Source organism: Schistosoma haematobium, chromosome 2 (assembly GCF_000699445.3).
Source record: "Schistosoma haematobium chromosome 2, whole genome shotgun sequence".
Taxonomy (NCBI): Eukaryota; Metazoa; Platyhelminthes; class Trematoda; order Strigeidida; family Schistosomatidae; genus Schistosoma; species Schistosoma haematobium.
In genome coordinates this window covers 20,460,342-20,479,300 of record NC_067197.1, presented here as the reverse complement: position 1 = coordinate 20,479,300, position 18,959 = coordinate 20,460,342, and the positions used below count along the sequence as shown (strand labels likewise).

At 36.8% G+C, this 18,959-nt stretch overlaps 1 protein-coding gene across 1 annotated transcript in view; it reads right to left on the bottom strand.

Moving 5' to 3' along the window:
- The window catches only part of MS3_00006422 (uncharacterized protein), a 44,099-nt gene extending 30,003 nt beyond the window's left edge, over positions 1-14,096 (bottom strand). Inside the window, exons 1-14 of the mRNA XM_051214567.1 lie at positions 14,027-14,096; positions 9,204-9,243; positions 9,095-9,162; positions 9,025-9,062; positions 8,884-8,988; positions 8,765-8,844; positions 8,659-8,726; positions 8,496-8,622; positions 5,863-6,049; positions 4,633-4,905; positions 3,137-3,190; positions 3,028-3,081; positions 2,304-2,453; positions 398-592 (exon numbers count right to left, since the gene is read on the bottom strand). Of these exons, the coding sequence (XP_051067754.1) occupies positions 398-592; positions 2,304-2,453; positions 3,028-3,081; positions 3,137-3,190; positions 4,633-4,905; positions 5,863-6,049; positions 8,496-8,622; positions 8,659-8,726; positions 8,765-8,844; positions 8,884-8,988; positions 9,025-9,062; positions 9,095-9,162; positions 9,204-9,220 (1,416 nt within the window). The 5' untranslated portion in view covers positions 9,221-9,243; positions 14,027-14,096. The remainder of the gene's footprint in view (positions 1-397; positions 593-2,303; positions 2,454-3,027; positions 3,082-3,136; positions 3,191-4,632; positions 4,906-5,862; positions 6,050-8,495; positions 8,623-8,658; positions 8,727-8,764; positions 8,845-8,883; positions 8,989-9,024; positions 9,063-9,094; positions 9,163-9,203; positions 9,244-14,026) is intronic.
- Between the last annotated feature and the right edge of the window lie 4,863 nt (positions 14,097-18,959).

Here is an 18,959-nt window from a genome sequence, read left to right as displayed (position 1 = left end):
TTCATTCTAATTGACATAAAATGATAAGACCCTGGAGAGTGCTTTATAGCTAAATCATACGATATGAGCTGGATACTGACTGATTTAGTACGATTAGTAAACAACGGAAAACTGGAATCCGATATCAAACTAACGAAAGGATTTCAGGGTGGAAAAAAATAACTAGCACAGCATGCCATAATTAGGTTAAACATGGTTTTCGCTCATGAAGTGAATTTAAACGTTTGGGCTCTACTATATCTATAGTTAGCTAACTAGAAATATTTGGACATTTAACCAAAAACTGGTAAACATTTGACAGAAAAACGTCATTTGCGAGTAGATGCTGTAAAACAGACAAAAAGACATACGTTATGTTGACCCACAAGGTAGATTGTAATAATATTGGAATACTTACCTGAGTAAAACGAACATCATTCAACCTTAACATTAAATCATGTATCAAGTCATATAGGTTGCGTAAGCGACTTATTGAACCTGTCGCCTCATTATCAGTGGTACAATTTGTATGTGGTGTGCACATAACATTCGATTCATTATTGTTATCCACATTCACAGTTTCAATACATTTTTGTTGACCTGAGATCTTCAACTGTAAATGAAATTCAAAAATTGGACACCATTTCGAAACAAAAATGTCGAAAATAATGGATAGCAAAGATATGAAAACAGACTAGAATGTATCAAAGAAGTGATAATTAATGAGACAAAACACAATGGAATCTAATGCAATATAAATTGGTTAACTTATTGGATACCTTAAATATCCTATCGTCCTTTGTATAATAAAATTTGATTCCGAAACCCCGGAAACTGAATAGATAAATGATAAGGACTCTCTTAATTAAATTACACAGTGTTTGAGACATTTTAATTGACATGGGGAGTTTTGAGAAAAACTGAACAATATAATAATTTCTGATTTTGTTACGCACAATTAAAATTCATAAATGGATTAACACATTGTTCCTTTTACAATCGATGTAAAATGAATAACTGTGACAAGGTAAATCAGAATAATTGCATAAGTCAACAACAAGTAGCGAAAAGACAATATTAGGTAAAATATAGCGATACTTTAATTTATGGATGACCTTCGAATAATAATTGAAGTGGCGTTGAGAAATTTCAATTAATTACTATTGTCAAAATAAGACTAGCAATTAGTGTGAGAAATTAAAATCAGGAGCAAAAGTTAGAAATAAGTGTTAGGGATTCGACCAAGAACTGATATCAACTATGAAGCCAAAATGTTATTTAGCGATGTAGGTGAATGAACTTCGCGCCAAAATCCAAGCCCCTCTCCCTTAAATCTGGTGGTTCGTCCATAAATTACAGTTCCATCAAAAATACTTTTCTGAGAAAAACGATGAGCATAGAATCTCAAGTAACTTTTACAAATTGATACTAGTGGACGAAATGAATTCACTTACCACCTTGTTTTTTAAGATTGCATATTCATATAGTGATTCTGTTCGCTCTTATATTAAAGCATTCTCTTGATGGTGTTGAATTTCCTGAGCTAAATGGTTCAATTGAATCCGACTAAAATATAGATTTTCTCCCTTATTTTAAAGCATTCTTTAATGTTCTTTTATACTTTATTATAATGAAGATTTACTGATATGAAACTTCACTAGGATGCATGAAAACTGTTCTCGTCAAGTTATTGTATCAACGTACCCAGTTAGCGACCAAGTTTAATTATGCTAACAAAAATACTGAAATTAAGATTAAGTCAACTACCTGATATCAAGAGGTGCTCTATGAAAAGAACCCTTTATTCTGTTAATGCCTTGTCTAAAACTTCAAGAAATGTGTATTCGCATTAGAGAATGGAAATTCTATCTCGAATGAAAAAAAGCCTTCCTCATGCTTCCAATTATAAATTTTAATTAAATTGTACATATAGAATTTGTTATTTTTTGAGTGATCCCTCGGTGGTTATAGCACCTTGCTCTTAATCGCTAGGTTACTGGTTTCAAACCCACCACAACTACTTCAGTTCAAGCAGCTGAGTACGATATCACTAGCTTTTACATTTAAAGTGAAGCTCGAAGTCAAGTAGATAGATCTCCACTCTGTAAATGAGCAGCATGTATTTTAAATTTATGATTGAAGTTATGGAAAACTACATATTTACATACTAACTAGAAAATTGTTCATATGCTTCGCATTCAATGAAGCTTAATAAAGATCAGATTCTGAACATACTGCAAAATATAGTTTGGATAAAGTTACATATTAAATTAGTTTATAATAATAATTGAAATAAACAAGCAACATTTAAACAAAAGATTTACTGAATTTAGTTGATCTTGAAGATCTGTACATTCACGTTTAGTTCTTACAAATTGCTCGGTTAAATGATCTAAATCGAAGTGTAGTTTTTCACGAACAGACAACGATGTATCCAACTTTTCAATTAATTCATTGATTTGATTATTCAAGCGCTAAAAAATAATGGTAAGAAAGTAAAAAAGCGCTCATTTTTATTGTTAAAATATGAGCAAATCAACATTACAGTGTAAGGCAACTACTGATTAATATCGTTAAACTCTAACTGATTATTGGTACGGATATAATAAAGAAGCAATCGGAATACTGGAAAAACCCATATCCCCATTACTTTCAACGCTGTCAGACAAACGGAACATTGGCTAGAAAGGGTTCAAGAGGGCCATTCAGGTTGAACCCAGTAACGTAAACAACGTTTCTCTCATTCTCAGCGTACTTCTTTAGGCTCAGCTATAGACATTTGTTTTTTGTTAAATCTAATAAATTTGAACTTCTGTTGAACTTTTAGTCCCTATTACGATGTAAAGTGCGACAACTTTGAATAAACTTTAAATAATGATACTAACTTGCCATCTCTAGTGTGATTTATTTCACACAAATTACACGAAAAACGCTTCATATAATATGGTATTTAGATACTTATCACATAAAAACTTGAATGAAAATACCATAAACAAACAAATAAAGTTCAATAAATAAACTAAAAATTAAATAAAAATCAATGGGAACCTCAATTTCCGTATCTTTTCGAGAAAGTTCTTCATGATTTAGTTGGTTTTCCTTCTAGAAAAAAAAGTGCAAATTAGATTTCGAATTCGTAAAGAATAAACCAACTTACCATTAACTGAGCTTCAATTAATTCACATTTATCTTTCAGCGCTGATATTTCTTTCTGAAAAGGAATATTAAAAAGAAACAATGATACTACTTTAACTGATCATATATACTAAAAGAGGTGTTAAAGACAGTGCTACAATCAAATAGACTTATACGTATAGCAAATAATAGGATGTGGAGATTATCTTGTTTGTGTGAAATCAACTTATCTAGACATGGCGTCATTACATTTTTTAGTAACTGATTTATTGATAAACTTTGCTGTAGATATATCTTGGAGGTTAGAACTTGTCAAATCCAAATACGTAGTGTGTACGTGTGCCCATTAGAGTTTAGATTTCGACTATCAAATCAAATATATTACACAAAGAGTAACACCTCTGGCTAGGATCAGCAGATTGTCTTGAGGTCTAAATTGTATTTATTTATTATTATTATTATTAATTATTGTCATTATTATTAAATTTTATTTATTATCTGGGACTGATGATTTTAGAAAATTACAATCAGAATTCCGAGACTATATGTGTTAGCGGGACATAGACTGGATTAAAGCATGCTCAATGCACGATTGCTTTGGTGCACGCTGATTGGCTAATTCTTATCCAGTCAGCACTAGTCGATACCTGGAGAATACCCTAGAATCTTCTCAAGTAAAAACTATAAATATAATAACGTTTTCTCTATTGTGCTTCTTGCTTCCATCTAACCTTGTTATTTGGAATATAATCTATTTCCTGTTCAACTGTGTTCTGATTTGGGGACTTGTCGAGTGATTTGGTGTCCAAGAATACTAAGCAATAGGAATAGCTGGGTTATAACCGTAAAACAGGTTCCTTCACTATATATTACGATAAACGCACACGCTATAAACAAAAAATTTACTAGCACAAAGTAGTTTAAACGAGATTATGAATAGTATACTTATGGTTTAGCTTGACATTACAGGAACACTATTATGGTCAATCTGGAGAACAGACCGTGGCTAAAATCTGCTATCAACAAAAGAACCACTTGAATATAATAAAAAAGGGTAGAGGGTCATAATACACCATTTAGTCATTTCGGGATTAAGAAAAGTAAATTAATAACAGAGGCTTTAACGTTTACTTCTTGGTATAAATGCAATGAGTGGATTTGCATATTCCAGTTAGTACATGAAATGACATGTTAATACAATCCAAATAACCAAAGTCAGGGATTTTCAACAAGATGTGGCTCAATTTTTAAGTTCCGGAGACCATTATATAAGACAACGAATTGGATGGGGTTGAAAAATGAAGACAGATATACCTCTACAATAATCAACTTCTAGATAGCCTAATTTCCGAAATAGAAGGAAATAAAGAATGTGAAACTAGGATAAAGCAGCTGTATAATAGTCAATAATGTTTCTTGATCTCCAGAAAAATTTTGGTCCAAAAAGAAATCCATTTTCAGATCAATAAATCAAATATAACAAAAACCTTTGAATTTACAGACAAAATGGATATTTACCTCATGAGTAGATTTCATTGAGGTAATCAATTTGTCAGTTCGTAATTTTTCGTTACCAAGTTCTAAAATCAAATGTCGAGCTGAATTTAATCGATCTGTTAACTTTGTATAAGATTCTTCACTTGGAACTTGATTGTGTAGACTACTGAATTCTTTCAGAGGAGTCCTAACAATACGATCTTCATGACCAGTCGAAGTACTGAAAGATGGAGATAAGCTAGAGACGGTGGTTGGAGTCTTTAGATTACACTGAAGTGATTGATTCCATAAGTTCTATCAGAGGTTACCATAAAAAGAGAAGTAATGTTAGACTTGGGTGAATAAATAACAACAATGAGCTTATCCTTAATAAAAAGATAGCAAAATGTACAATGCTGAAACATATTCTAACTCAACGAGTGACCGTTACAGTATCGATATTGATCCACAGATACATAAAGTGGCATTTATTTTTCACTAAATATTGGCTGTATAGAGATTTTTAGTACATTTAACTGTTAACAATCATTTTTAATACACTACTGAAAGATCTGTTGATAAGTCTATGTACTAAATCCCGCTACTAAATAATCATATACTACATTAATAATGGTCTAATCAAATGGTACTAGACAGTCTGATGAGTAAACTCTGATATAATTTAAAAGACAGCCAGATCTGAAGATGTTTAAGCTCTTATTCCAAGAGTTCTCTTTCATTCATATGTTCTTATGCTCCTTTCCAAAAGTATCATATACAAAGTTATCATTTAGGTCGGTAGCTGGATCTTCAATTTCGACGAAACATTCGTGATCCACTGTATTTTGTAGGTTTTAAGACACAGCCTACCAATAATAATTAGTACTGAAGCCTTATTGCCCCAGGTTGAAGTGGAAAATCGTCTGAGTCCCATCTAATTTGACAAATTTCCTTAATGTTTTAGTATTATGTAATATATTTCGACAAATAGAAAGTAGGTATATGAACCGACTTGCCATAAATTAAAAAACGATTGGATTAGAAGACTCAATTAAGAGCTCAACTACACAAAACTAAGAATGACTGTGTAAAGCAACTGTAACTAAAATGTAAACGGTAAAAACCACTATTAGTTCTACAAATTCTATAGATTCATACTAGAAAAAGGTTGATTTAAGAACTAGGTATATGAGTTCATTCGGCAGGAACCTTACTCAACCAAGGTTTCTTTCTAAATTTAGATTTATGAAGATGTGTTCACAGTTGAATTACCTGTTCAGAAGTATGTAGATCGTTAGGTTTTAGGTCTTTAACATCAATGCTCATATGGCTCTTATTTACACTTTCTAATGTGGCACGTAAATCATCAGCTTCTGATCGAAACATTTGAATTTCTCGTCTGTAACGTTTATTAGTGTGCTGACTGAATGCAAGTTCCGCCTGAAGTCTAGCTATAGAACTAGAAAACATGGAAACAAGGTAAAATTATGCCTACTGAACCATCATATACATAGCAATTAACTACAGAAAATGAATCATAAGTATGTAGTGATCGCAAACACATTAAAGTATTCCTGTCTGATAATAACGGGTGCGTTATAGAACGAGATAAACAATGTCTAAAACGTTACACTATTAAAAATTAGCCACTGAATGCACCGATACGAGTAAGAATCTATAAAGAAACTATCTAATTTGGTTTGTATACTCGGACAGTATCGAAGCGTTTACAGAAAGATATAAGAATTTAGATGTAGAATAAGAGTAGCCTACTTTACAAATACTCGCTTACAAACAAGTATATTACTATGACCAAGCTTATTTCGTAGCCATTTAAGTATGTTTCCCTGTATTTCCACAAGGTGATTTCCTCATCGTGCTCTTAATCTTTGTGGCGCGCAGCAAACTGCTTTCGTTGATTTACAAAACATACTGAAATGTTATATCTAATCACTAGATACTTTAAATCTTGCCTAAGAACTCTGTAAAAGATAGCTAAAATTATGGCGAAATTGGACAACTACGAGGGCGAATAGACAGCAGAACATTTTGGAACATACATACAAACTCCTGACTATTCACTACCCAAGGCCTACTCTCAAATCCCTAAAATCAGATGATACGATTTGGGTTAAAGACTTTCTTACTAGACGGGTGAGTTTTAGATTCAATCGTGAATATATTAATTCAATGTTTACTCTGATATGTTTTGAAATATAACCATACTGTTAGCGGGACATAGACTGGATTAAAGCATGCTCAATGCACGATTGCTTTGGTGCACGCTGATTGGCTAATTCTTATCCAGTCAGCACTAGTCGATACCTGGAGAATACCCTAGAATCTTCTCAAGTAAAAACTATAAATATAATAACGTTTTCTCTATTGTGCTTCTTGCTTCCATCTAACCTTGTTATTTGGAATATAATCTATTTCCTGTTCAACTGTGTTCTGATTTGGGGACTTGTCGAGTGATTTGGTGTCCAAGAATACTAAGCAATAGGAATAGCTGGGTCATAACCGTAAGAAAAAGGTTATAACACACACTTACATTCAGTTTATCACTGCTGTGCACTATGACTAAGCAAATTACAAATGCAAACACTGTGCATGAATAAGCATCCTGATGACAATAAAAACGTATAAATTTCGACTGGCGTTAAATACCATGGACTAAGATCAAAATTCAAGGATGATTTGGACCGTTACACTACTTCAAAATAAACGACAGAAGTATTTGTTATAAGAAATAAGAAACTGGACTAGTTTTATTTTTTACCTTTCCCAACCTTAGACCCAATAATCAAATAGTCATCACTGTTATAAAGATAGGAAAGGGTACGAACTAGTGACAAAATTTTTGATGACGGATCGCTTATACGATTAAGACATTCAGCAAAGCAACTGAAGGAGCAACTTAAAAATCTATTTTATATAGATCCTTGCTCTACTATGGATAATTTGGAACTATGATAGCTAAAATTTCTACGAACGAAGTATAGGAATCCTAAAATCCGCAGTGCTCAATTTGACAAAGGATTTATCGATTGACACTTTTTAATCAATCATGAAGCCTCTTCGTATGCCAGCAGGCACATCACGCATTATTAACGTAGTCAGTTATTATATACCCGCTAGTGAAAAATAACCCAATTAGTTAAACATTTGGCAACTAACTCCGAAATTTCATCGCATACGAGCAATGCTTTCGATGACATTATAGATCAAATATTCATTGACCCTTTATTTTCCATGTTAAATGTTGGAGGTTATTTAACTCAGAAATCAAGTAAAGATTGATGTAATGACTTGAGTCACACTTATTACAAGAAAGTCAGTGAGATTATCCGATCGTCCAGACAGAAACAGGTGTGATGAGGTTTGTACAAATGACATCAGATTGATGAAAGCCGAGCGGTAAAGAACCAGTCCGTCATATTTGTATTAGCTGACCCACATTCGCATAGCAACCGTTGATAAGAGTTTTGATATACATTCTAGATCAGAAATGACAGGATATATTCTCAGAATTATACTGCGATAACGTTTGTCATGAGTCCCCGAAAGCTGGATGTCCTCTGATCTTAACATAACCAACCAAAACGATAGACGTTAATTTCGGTGAACCATGTTAATGAAATGCCAGTGTGATCAGCAAACATGTTATATTAACCAAAGATGTTAACAACTATTGTTCTAGAGAATGGTTTGAGATATGGGTTACTAGCTAAGAATCTAATGATGGCAAAGTTGATAGTTGAAAATCCTATATGACGAACAGTACATAAACATCTAACTCTGACACAACACCGTGCAACCATGAGAACTCATAAGAAATATTATCAAATACATATGCTAAACTGAGATAACTAGACTTGACAACTGTGCATTTTTGAAAACCTCACCTCTGAAATTCATTTTTACACTTTGCAAATTCCGTATCCTTGGCTAATATAGACATCTCCAAAGCACGAACTTTTTCTTGGGCACATTGGAATTCAGTATGTAGAATATCATATTTCGTTCGCCAGTCTATCATTAAGTGATTTATTGAAGGATAGAACAAACCATTTTCAATATTGTCGCTTTTTTGTTTTAAAACATTTATTTGCTCACAAAGTTGGTCATTCATTTTCCTAGGATAAATTATACAAAAATTAAACAGGCGACTCACGATGAGAAATTTAATAGTGTATCTTTTTCACTAAGCGCTTCCTTCAGAAGAATGTTTTCCGACTCAGCAGCAAATATTCTCTGTTTATTTCTTAGATAATTTGCTTGTACAGAATTTACCGATGACTCCAGATCCTGTGGTACATTAGCTTGACGATAAGTTTTTTCATAATTATACAATAACAATCTAAGTCGAAAATTTTCACGTCTCATATCGCCCAAGGCCTACAAAAACTAGTCAAAATAAAACTCACTAATTACCTCTTCAAGACTTGAAGCTCGTCCCATAACATTCGAATCTAGAAATAGTTAACTGCAAGATTCTACATACTATTAGGGCCATGAAAGTGTTCAAATTGAAATGTACTGCCTTTGTTTGGTTTCCCAGCCATATGGTCACTGAAACCAATATTTCTTAAACCAAATACAGTAATTCTAACCTCATATCAGAATTCATCAGATCCACCTGATGTTAGTGAACTGAAAACAAATGGGATATCAGAACTATTAATTACAATCAGTAAATTATAAGTAACAATTAACTCTAAAATTATCTACCATATGAGCACAGAAACCTCGAGTCCCAGAAGTGGAAAACTACAGAATATGGAAAAAAATGAATTGGATGAAGAATGAGAAAATTTCCAGGACTGGAAAGAATATGAACACGTTTGTCACTGTAACCAATTATAATTTAAATGATCCAGAGTTTCTAACTACTGACATAATAACTAGGGAAAGGGGTGTCGTATTCTTAGCTATTTATTGAGTTTACAAGTACACATACCATAAAGTACTTTCGCACAACAGTAATGTAGAGCCTTCTACAAGACTGGTAGGATTCTAATCCTATACTCACTCTGGATGGTGAGCAGATAGAAGTAGTCGAGAAGTTCGTGTATTTGGGTAGCTGCATAAGTGCTGGTGGGGGTGTGAATGATGAGATCAATGCACGAATAGTGAAAGCCAGAGCGGCTTATGCCAATCTGGGCCATCTTTGGCGACTTCGTGATGTTAGTCTGGCTGTAAAAGGTCGGATCTACAACGCGTCGGTGAGAGCAGTTCTGCTCTATGCTTGTGAAACCTGGCCTCTCCGAGTTGAGGATGTTAGACGACTCTCTGTGTTCGATCACCGCTGTCTCCGAAGGATTGCTGACATTCAGTGGCAACACCATGTCAGTAATGCAGAGGTTCGGCATCGTGTGTTCGGGCACAGAGATGATAATTCAATTGGTGTCACCATCTTGAAACACCGACTTCGGTGGCTTGGACATGTTCCACGAATGTCGTCCCACAGAATTCCACGTCGTGCATTATTTGCCGACTCTGGGACTGGTTGGAAGAAGCGGAGAGGTGGTCAGTGCATGACATGGTGTCGTGGTATGAAAGAAAGCTGCAAAGGACTGGCTTGTGTTGGTCCTTCACGACTCCCTGGCTGGGGTCCGAGAGATGGTACAACACAGTGGCTAGAGACGTTATCAGATATGGCTCAGAATAGAAGCCAGTGGCGATCCTGCTGTAACCTTCTTTTACTGTCTTCATAAAAAATGGTTGTTTCTTCCTTAAATGAAAGATTTCTTGTGATTGTACCTTTTCGTTTCCCCCATTATTATTATTACGCTACCTTACCTTATTCTGTTCGTTATTGTTCTTTTTTACGCTCCTCACCTTTTTTCCTTCTCTTCTTCAAATTTCCATTGTTTTTTATGACGCGTATATATTTGGTGCCCTCTTGTACCAATATTTGTGTTCAAATAAATAAATAACTGTAGAGCCTGTGTCAACACTACAGGGAAACACTGTAAAGCTAAAGGTCGATGGAGTGAATTATAGTAAAAATGCACGAGAATGGACAAGCTTGGAGGGAGTAATTATTGTCCGTAACCCCTAATACGATTATATTTGAATACCATCTCACGAAACAAAATATACTTGCTACGCTCTTAGCAAGCTCTGGAATTGTCGGAGTAAAGTAATTTTTTCAAGTTCTAAAAATTATTTAGTGCGTAGCATCAATATGTATGCCCATAAACTGGGACATAAAAAAGTGATGACTTAATCAATAAACCTTCACCCTGTGTTTCAGGTATGAACTTTGCAAGAATATTTGGGAAAAGTTATTTACGTATATATATATATGGTGCCCTCTTGCACCAATATTTATGTGCTTAAATAAAATAAATGAATAATTTACATACACAACCCCATATGTTGGTCTTCCGTCTGATTTGATAAATTAATCTGATTACGAAGTGTCCTCCGGAAACGCTAGCTATGTCGAGCAGCCGAACCGATTACGTGCTATCTCAAGCCGACACAGTAAGAAGCAGGCGTAAGTGGGTTCTTAAGACTGGACAACTGGCCTATCTATAAAATACATTTGTCCACTCTACGTTAAACCGCTCATCCATTTACAGGTATGGGTCGCTAAAAGGTTTTTTGGTAATGGTAATTTCCGGACAATCCTGGACGTTATTGCATTATTGACTGGAGAAGCAGTATCGATAGTGAATGAATCAGACCACGAAACAAAGCAATCATCGCGACATTAATCGTAAGTTTATAAGAAGTGTTCAGACATTTACTGAAGACGGTATTCAGCGATACAAGCACCAAAATGGAAATTTACTAATAATCCCTTAGAAACTTTTGATTCTATTTGGCATATCCACCTTATTTTTTGAAGTTAAGCATTCAAAAACAAGGGGAATCTGCACAAATAATTGTTTTAAGAATAACCTCATCTTTATACTCTGCATTAAAATGGCCCACAACAGCACACATACTTTTGATGATGGTTAGTGATTTATTAAAAAAAAAGTGTGCCTTACACCAAAGGTTTGGATATCTACAAGGAGTACAAAATAGGACAACACTTAGTCAGGTTCACATTACTTTTATTTAGTTAATATATAACCTAGTCACATGAGTACTGAAAACCACCAAAATATCATATTTGCAAGTAGTTGGTAAGAAGGATTAAGGTTTATGAGCCAGAGAACTCAAAGATTAGTTTGTTCGCGTCAAATAACATAATCCTAGGACGTATCGTTTAAGTTCAACAACAAAACGTCACTCAAGACATATTTTCGTTTTACATGAGATGATCTCAAGTTATCGAAACCTTTGCGAAACATGGTTATACTTAAAACCACAATACATACCATAGAGACATTAATGATTATATGCAAAATACTGCCCACATGATAAACACCAATCAATATGAGAAGACAGAAATCAAACCTTGATTATAAGCACTCAGTCAGCTACAACGTAGGACCAGGCACATATATGCATCGGTCCAAGTTGCCATACCTCATTAACACAACAAGAGAGACACCGGATTCATAAAAGTAGTTAATTCAGAGCTGGTAATATATGAAAGAAAGATTGCATATAAAGATATAGTACAGGAAGAAAGAATTAGTTCGTAGAAAGAAAGATATGGAGCGAGTTTAATCTCTCAGTTTAAGGGAAGACAGAGAGTGTATACACCTACGCCATTGTGATCAGTTCTGAGCCATGTCACACAGATTCTCCAACCACTCCTTACGATAGTCACGCGGACCCCAACCAAGTAGTTTGCATCTACCAACATGGCTAAGACCAGGAGTTAGTGACTTCAAGCACTGATGCCACGTTTTGGTTTGGCCACCCCTAACTTTCTTCCAACCATTCCCAAAAATAGTCAGCATTGCGCGTCGTAGTAATCGGTGTTCAGGCATACGCAACACGTGGCCCAACCATCTCAGTAGATGAAGATTCACAACCTCATCAACTGATTTACCATCATTACCTAATACCCTGCGTCTAACCTCACTATTACTTACCCGGTGATCCCAGCAGACGCCAGCAATATTTCTAAGGCATCTGTGGTCAAATACTAGTAGCTTACGAGTGTCTTCTACTCTTAATGGCCATGTTTCGCTGCCGTAAATTAAAACAGAACGGACTGCCGCGCAGTATACTCGTCCTTTTATTGATAGACGGATATCTTGCCTTCGCCAAAGGTGACGTAAGTTGGCAAAAGCCAAACGAGCTTTTCGAATCCGTGCTGAGATTTCGTCCGATACCAACCCATTGGGGCTGATCAGACTTCCAAGATAAGGGAAGTTGTCAACGCGTTCGACTACTTCACTCTCTATCCTTAGTTCAGGTGTTGACGCAGAACAGTCCTGAAGTAACAACTTGCATTTAGAGGGAGAGAAGCGCATTCCAAACATTCTGGCATTGTTGCTTAGTGCTACCAGAAGACTCTGCATTTTGTCAGCGTCTTCATCAAACAGGACTATGTCATCTGCGTATTCTAAGTCGATAAGTGGACCTCCTGGAAGGAGATCAATACCCGAGAACTCAGTCGACGAGGGTGTTATTTCCATCAATAGGTCTATGATGAAGTTAAACAGAAATGGGAAAAGTGGACAGCCTTGACGGACACCACTTGAGGTTGCAAAAGTAGATGACAGTTCGCCATAAGCTCTGACTCGACTGGTAGTGTTCGAGTAAAGAGCCTTCACAAGGTTTATGTACTTCTGAGGTACGCCTTTCAATGACAGACACTGCCACAGAGTCTCGCGGTCTACAGAGTCAAATGCTGCTTTTAAGTCAAGAAAGACCACCATCGTCGGACGCCGATAGGTATGCCTGTGTTCTAGAACCTGACGAATGGTGAATATGTGGTCGATGCAGCCACGACCAGGTCTGAAGCCAGCTTGGTTCTCTCGTGTTTGCAGTTCATGAGTCTTAGTTAGGCGTCTTATAATTATCGAGGCTAGTATTTTAGATACTATATTAGTTAAACTAATCCCTCTATGATTGTCACATGATGATTTTGACCCTCTCTTATATATTGCGACGATAAGTGATTGTGACCAGTCAGATGGAATAGCGTCCAACTCCCAGATCTTAGCTAAAATATTAGTCAACCTAATCGCTAAAATTGAACCACCATCCTTAAAGACTTCTGGAGCCAATCCATCTGGACCGGCTGCCCTTCCTCGTTACAGATTAACTATAGCCTTTTGAACTTCTGCTAGAGTTGTGGGACCTACTTCAATGTTCCATTCACACTGTCTGGGAATGGAGGGTAGTTTTAGAGTGGCTGAAGGCCAGTTGAACTGTTCTCTGAAATGTTCCATATGCAGTTATTCCCGTACGAAAATCGATTCAGAATAAACACGATACAAGCAGACCTGATCCACTTCCAGGACAAAATAATTGATTTTTTAATTTAGCATTACATTGAAAAATACTGCGACTTTACCTAACCTCACACCATAAAACAGACTCCGTAGAACGGACGACTATTTGAAACCAGCAAGAGTTGAGCGCCTCTTTTGTAGTATTGCAAATATGCCTCAATAGAACAAATTACAATGAACAATAGCCAATAAATAATGTTAATTTGAACAAATGTTTAAATCCAGCGATAGAGAAGCAAACAATTTGTGACGATCACAGGTTAAAGGTAAGCAATAATCAATCAACATTAGAGTCTAAAGAATAAGCTGTGTGACATATGTGGAGGAATTCGAACACTACACTCCCACTTGAAATTTGTGCTGATGATGTCGTTCAGAATAACAACGAAAGCTCCACGATCAACACATTAAACTCAGAGAATAAAGCTCTACCAAAATCATCCGCTAGAGTTAAAGATCTCCACCTGACTTCAGACAAAAACATCTTTGACGTGATTTTGTACACTCAACGATAATATGTGTCTGTTCTTTGTGACAACCTTATACACCACTATTCACCTTTATTTTTGCATATTGCGATATCGTTTTTGTATTCTCTGGTATTGTTAGCCGATTTATATATGTTATCCTCAAAATAACAAGACGAACACAAATGTGTAGTGACTTACTTTCATCACGAGAACACGATTGGTTTAATAAAAACAATTATTATTATAACCAATTTTACCAGTGACTGCTTGAATGTGCTCTTTGTTTAACTGTGTTAAAAACATCCATTATACTTACTTCAATTGTGACTCCGCGCGAATCCGGTTACGCTCGGTAACCAAGCTTGTATCCTGGCACGATCTCGGTATTCTTTCGATACCACGAGATCGCCAGCAAATATATCTCGACTTGGTTCATTAACTGCCTTCTGATATTTGGCTTCCGTGGGATTCTATGGATATCCTGGCTCGCGTTCCTTTGTAATGGTTTTCATAGTCTACCGCGACTTGACGCCACACAACAAGTGTAAAAAAGGTCGAGTCTCTCACACGCTCACCTTTAAAATTGTCACCTCGGCCTGATAATACTGCAGCCTTGTTCGGCTTGCGCATGCTTACTTCCATAAGTACAGAGTGATAGACACATGTGCGCAATTGGTCGTAGTAGTTAAGGCACTGCCACGCGATTTCAAATATTACGTTACACTCTGTTTACTAGTGGAATTTTAAAATCCCATAACACTTTGAAATAGACTATGATCATTCGGGTGGACCTGACCGATAGACAAAAACTAGGCCAGATCCTCCACAGTATCAAATTGCGATAAGGCCTAGCAATAAAGTTGTTGCAACCTGGGTGAGAGTTTATTTCACAACGAGATTTCCATGACGGCATTTTAGACAACTCTTCTTATCTATACATACCATAATAGTAAAAACGATCCTCGTCTAATTTTGAAATAACGCTGTAAACTAATAGGCTTGATCTGCTGATCGTGCCCTGAAGATCACCAGATCTCCGAAGTCGCGGTTTGTTCTGTCACGAAAAAATTTCAAGCGACACAAAAGTACATTGAAGTTCCCTAGCATACTCGCTAAACTTTTATTGTCGTTGCAGTCGCTTCAAAACCCCCCCAGAGATGCCCGTCACGTAACTGACGTGCCACTAGACCACTGAAGTCAAATAATTCTGATTGGTTTTTTACCACAACACCTATATTAAGTGTCCAGAGACTGCAGAATACCTTGCAATTCTCCTGAACTCGGGACTCCAGTGACAATAAACCTTCCGCGAAACTTCCTTGTTGACATGCGATAAAAGCAACCGGAGATGAAGAACATAGTTGTCTGTCATACGTCACTGATGTGATGACAACAATTCACAGTCTCGTCAATACAGGTACAGACCTTAGCATTCTTCCAGCAATTAATAATGACTATCCACAAGAACTTGTCTTCGATTTACAAGAATTTCACCTTCATGATTACTAGCGAGGAGTTAAATGAATATTCCCCAAAGCACTAGCTGGCAGTGGAGTGCAGAAGTATCTCGTGCTTATAACCTCCTAGTTCGAATGAGTGGAGAAGTAGATGTTAAAGTTTGCTGCCATTTCCACATCGGTAAGGTTTTAACAATCAAGCCCTTTGAGAGCAGACACCTCAATTCTGAGCTTTACTTGAGTAACAGACCTATAAAAAAACTTCGCATTAGACTGTATTTCAACTACCAGCTTGATGTACGACCCTTCTTCTACGATTTAGCCTAAATTCTCTCACTTTTTTTATGTGCGATGACATCTTACTATCTTCATGTAAATGTAAATTGAGGATACTTTGTCTCTTGATTTGCGAAATTACATGAGATCAGAATTATTCATTTTGTCTACAATCTCAGAATTCGACACCGAAATTTACTCTATGTGTTCTCTCCTTTAGTTGCTGAAGAAGTGCGCGGCTTCATTTTGAGTCCCCTCGTGTCATAATCGTACATCATCTGAAAACGTAACATAGTGAACTATCTATAATTATCACAGTCGAAGAATGGAAAGGCCGTTGCAAGTAGAGACATTAGGCGATATATTGTGCGATTTAAGTCTGACTCGATATTAATGCAGTCATCTATGAAGCTGTAATATTAGATCTGATCCAATACTGTGGAATGCAATGATATGACCACAGAATCTATGACATCTTGTGTCTAAATTGCGTCATTTTTTTATACTGACTCGTCCCACGTGACAGTTGGTGGTTGTTTTTTGTGACCTTTCAAAAACTTGGACTGGGAAAAAATGTATTGAATATAAACCTGGTAGAATATCCTGAGTTACGACACCCGCATCATCGAGCCTTGCCACTTCAACTAAGTGTTCTCGCGTTTACATTTTCCTGCTTCCTCCAAGTGTTCAACGACCGACGTGAGCTGTCTCAGTCATTGTCTGTTTGGACTCTTCGGATGTGTGCTTAGGATCTTGTAACGATAAGTGAATCCTAAATAATAATCGCTTTGCAATCATTCGACATTGATTCTGACCTTATTAGTTTTGCAACTAGAAGTCAAACAAAATCAATCTCTTTCCGACATACCGACGGCCTTCCAAATATATCTCCGAACTCACTCATCCCTGACTTTTGTTTTGAGTATGTAACGATCCTTCGATTATATAGGTGTTACAGAAAAATATATTGTCAAACCTTGTATATCTATGGAATCTTTTGAACTCCGCCTGTAGCTCTTATAGGGTTGCTGCCGGTCCCAAGCCCGGGTAAAGGAGGAGGGTTGGGAATGGGGTTAGCGTCCCCATCCCGTAGAAAACTAACTCGCTAAAAAAAACGCTTACCAGAAAAAATAATTCAAACCATTTTAACTCTGCCCTGGGAGTTAGAAGGTCTTCATTTAGAAGAATTATGAAGCTTCATGGTGAAAGCCGAGTTCCTTCGGAAGCCACGAGGCCGATGCCCCTTCTAACAACCAGAGCAAAAATTTTTATTGGTACATGGAACGTTCGAACAATGTGGGAAACCGGGAAGACCAGTCAAATAGCAATGGAAATGAGGAGATACAACCTAGCAGTACTGGGAATCAGCGAAACCCACTGGACCCAAGCAAGACAGAAAGGGCTAGCTACGGGAGAGATGCTGCTATACTCCGGTCACGAAAAGGACAATGCTCCACACACTCAGGGAGTCGCTCTAATGCTGTCCAAAGTAGCACGAAATGCACTTGTAGGATGGGAACCTCACGGATCCAGAATCATCAAAGCATCATTCAAAACAAAGAAGGAGGGGATCTTAATGAATATTATCCAATGTTATGCACCCACCAATGATAGCAACGACGAAATTAAAGATCAGTTCTACGAGCAACTGCAGTCAATCATTGAGAAATGCTGAAGAAAGGACCTCACCATTCTGATGGGAGATCTAAATGCCAAAGTCGGAATAGACAAAACTGGATATGAAGATATTATGGGACGACATGGACTGGGAGAAAGAAACGAAAATGGAGAAAGATTTGCAAATCTATGTGCATTCAACAAATTGGTCATAGGAGGCACGATATTTCCACACAAGCGTATACACAAGGCTACATGGATCTCACCGGACCACACTACAGAGAACCAAATAGATCATATTTGCATCAACAAAAAATTCCGAAGGACAATGGAAGATGTGAGAACCAGGAGAGGTGCTGACGTAGCTTCAGATCACCACCTAGTTGTAGCCAATTTAAAACTGAAGCTAAAAAAGAACTGGACAAGTGGACAAATAGCACTACAAAGGTTCAATACAGACTTCCTTCGAGATACTGACAAATTCAATGAATTCAAGATAGCTCTCAACAACAGGTTCCAAGCCTTACAAGATCTACTGAAAAAAAGAAGAAACTACTATGGAGGACAACTGGAAAGGCATCAAGGAAGCATTAACTTCAACGTGTCAAGAGGTTCTCGGTCTAAAGAAATACCATCATAAGGAATGGATCTCTACAGAAACACTGGACAAGATCAAAGAAAGGAGGAACAAGAAGGCAGCAATAAACAACAGTCGAACACGAGCAGAGAAAGTCCAAGCACAAGCTGAACACATAGAAGCAAACAAACAAGTGAAGAGGAGCATTAGAGCCGACAAGAAGAAATACGTGGAAGAGCTAGCAACGACGGCAGAAAAAGTTGCTAGAGAAGGAAATATGAAACAGCTTCACGATACAACGAAGAAACTAGCAGGGAAATACAGTAAATCAGAGAGACCGGTCAAAGACAAAGAAGGCAAGCCAATCACCGAAATTCAACAACAGCGTAACAGATGGGTAGAATACTTCGAGGAACTCCTGAATAGTCCGGCTCCAATGAATCCACCGGACATCGAAGCAGAGCACACACACCTTCCTATAGATGTCAACCCACCAACTACGGAAGAAATTAGAATGGCCGTCAGTCAAATCAAGAGCGGGAAAGCAGCAGGACCCGACAATATACCAGCTGAAGCACTGAAATCAGACATCGAAGCA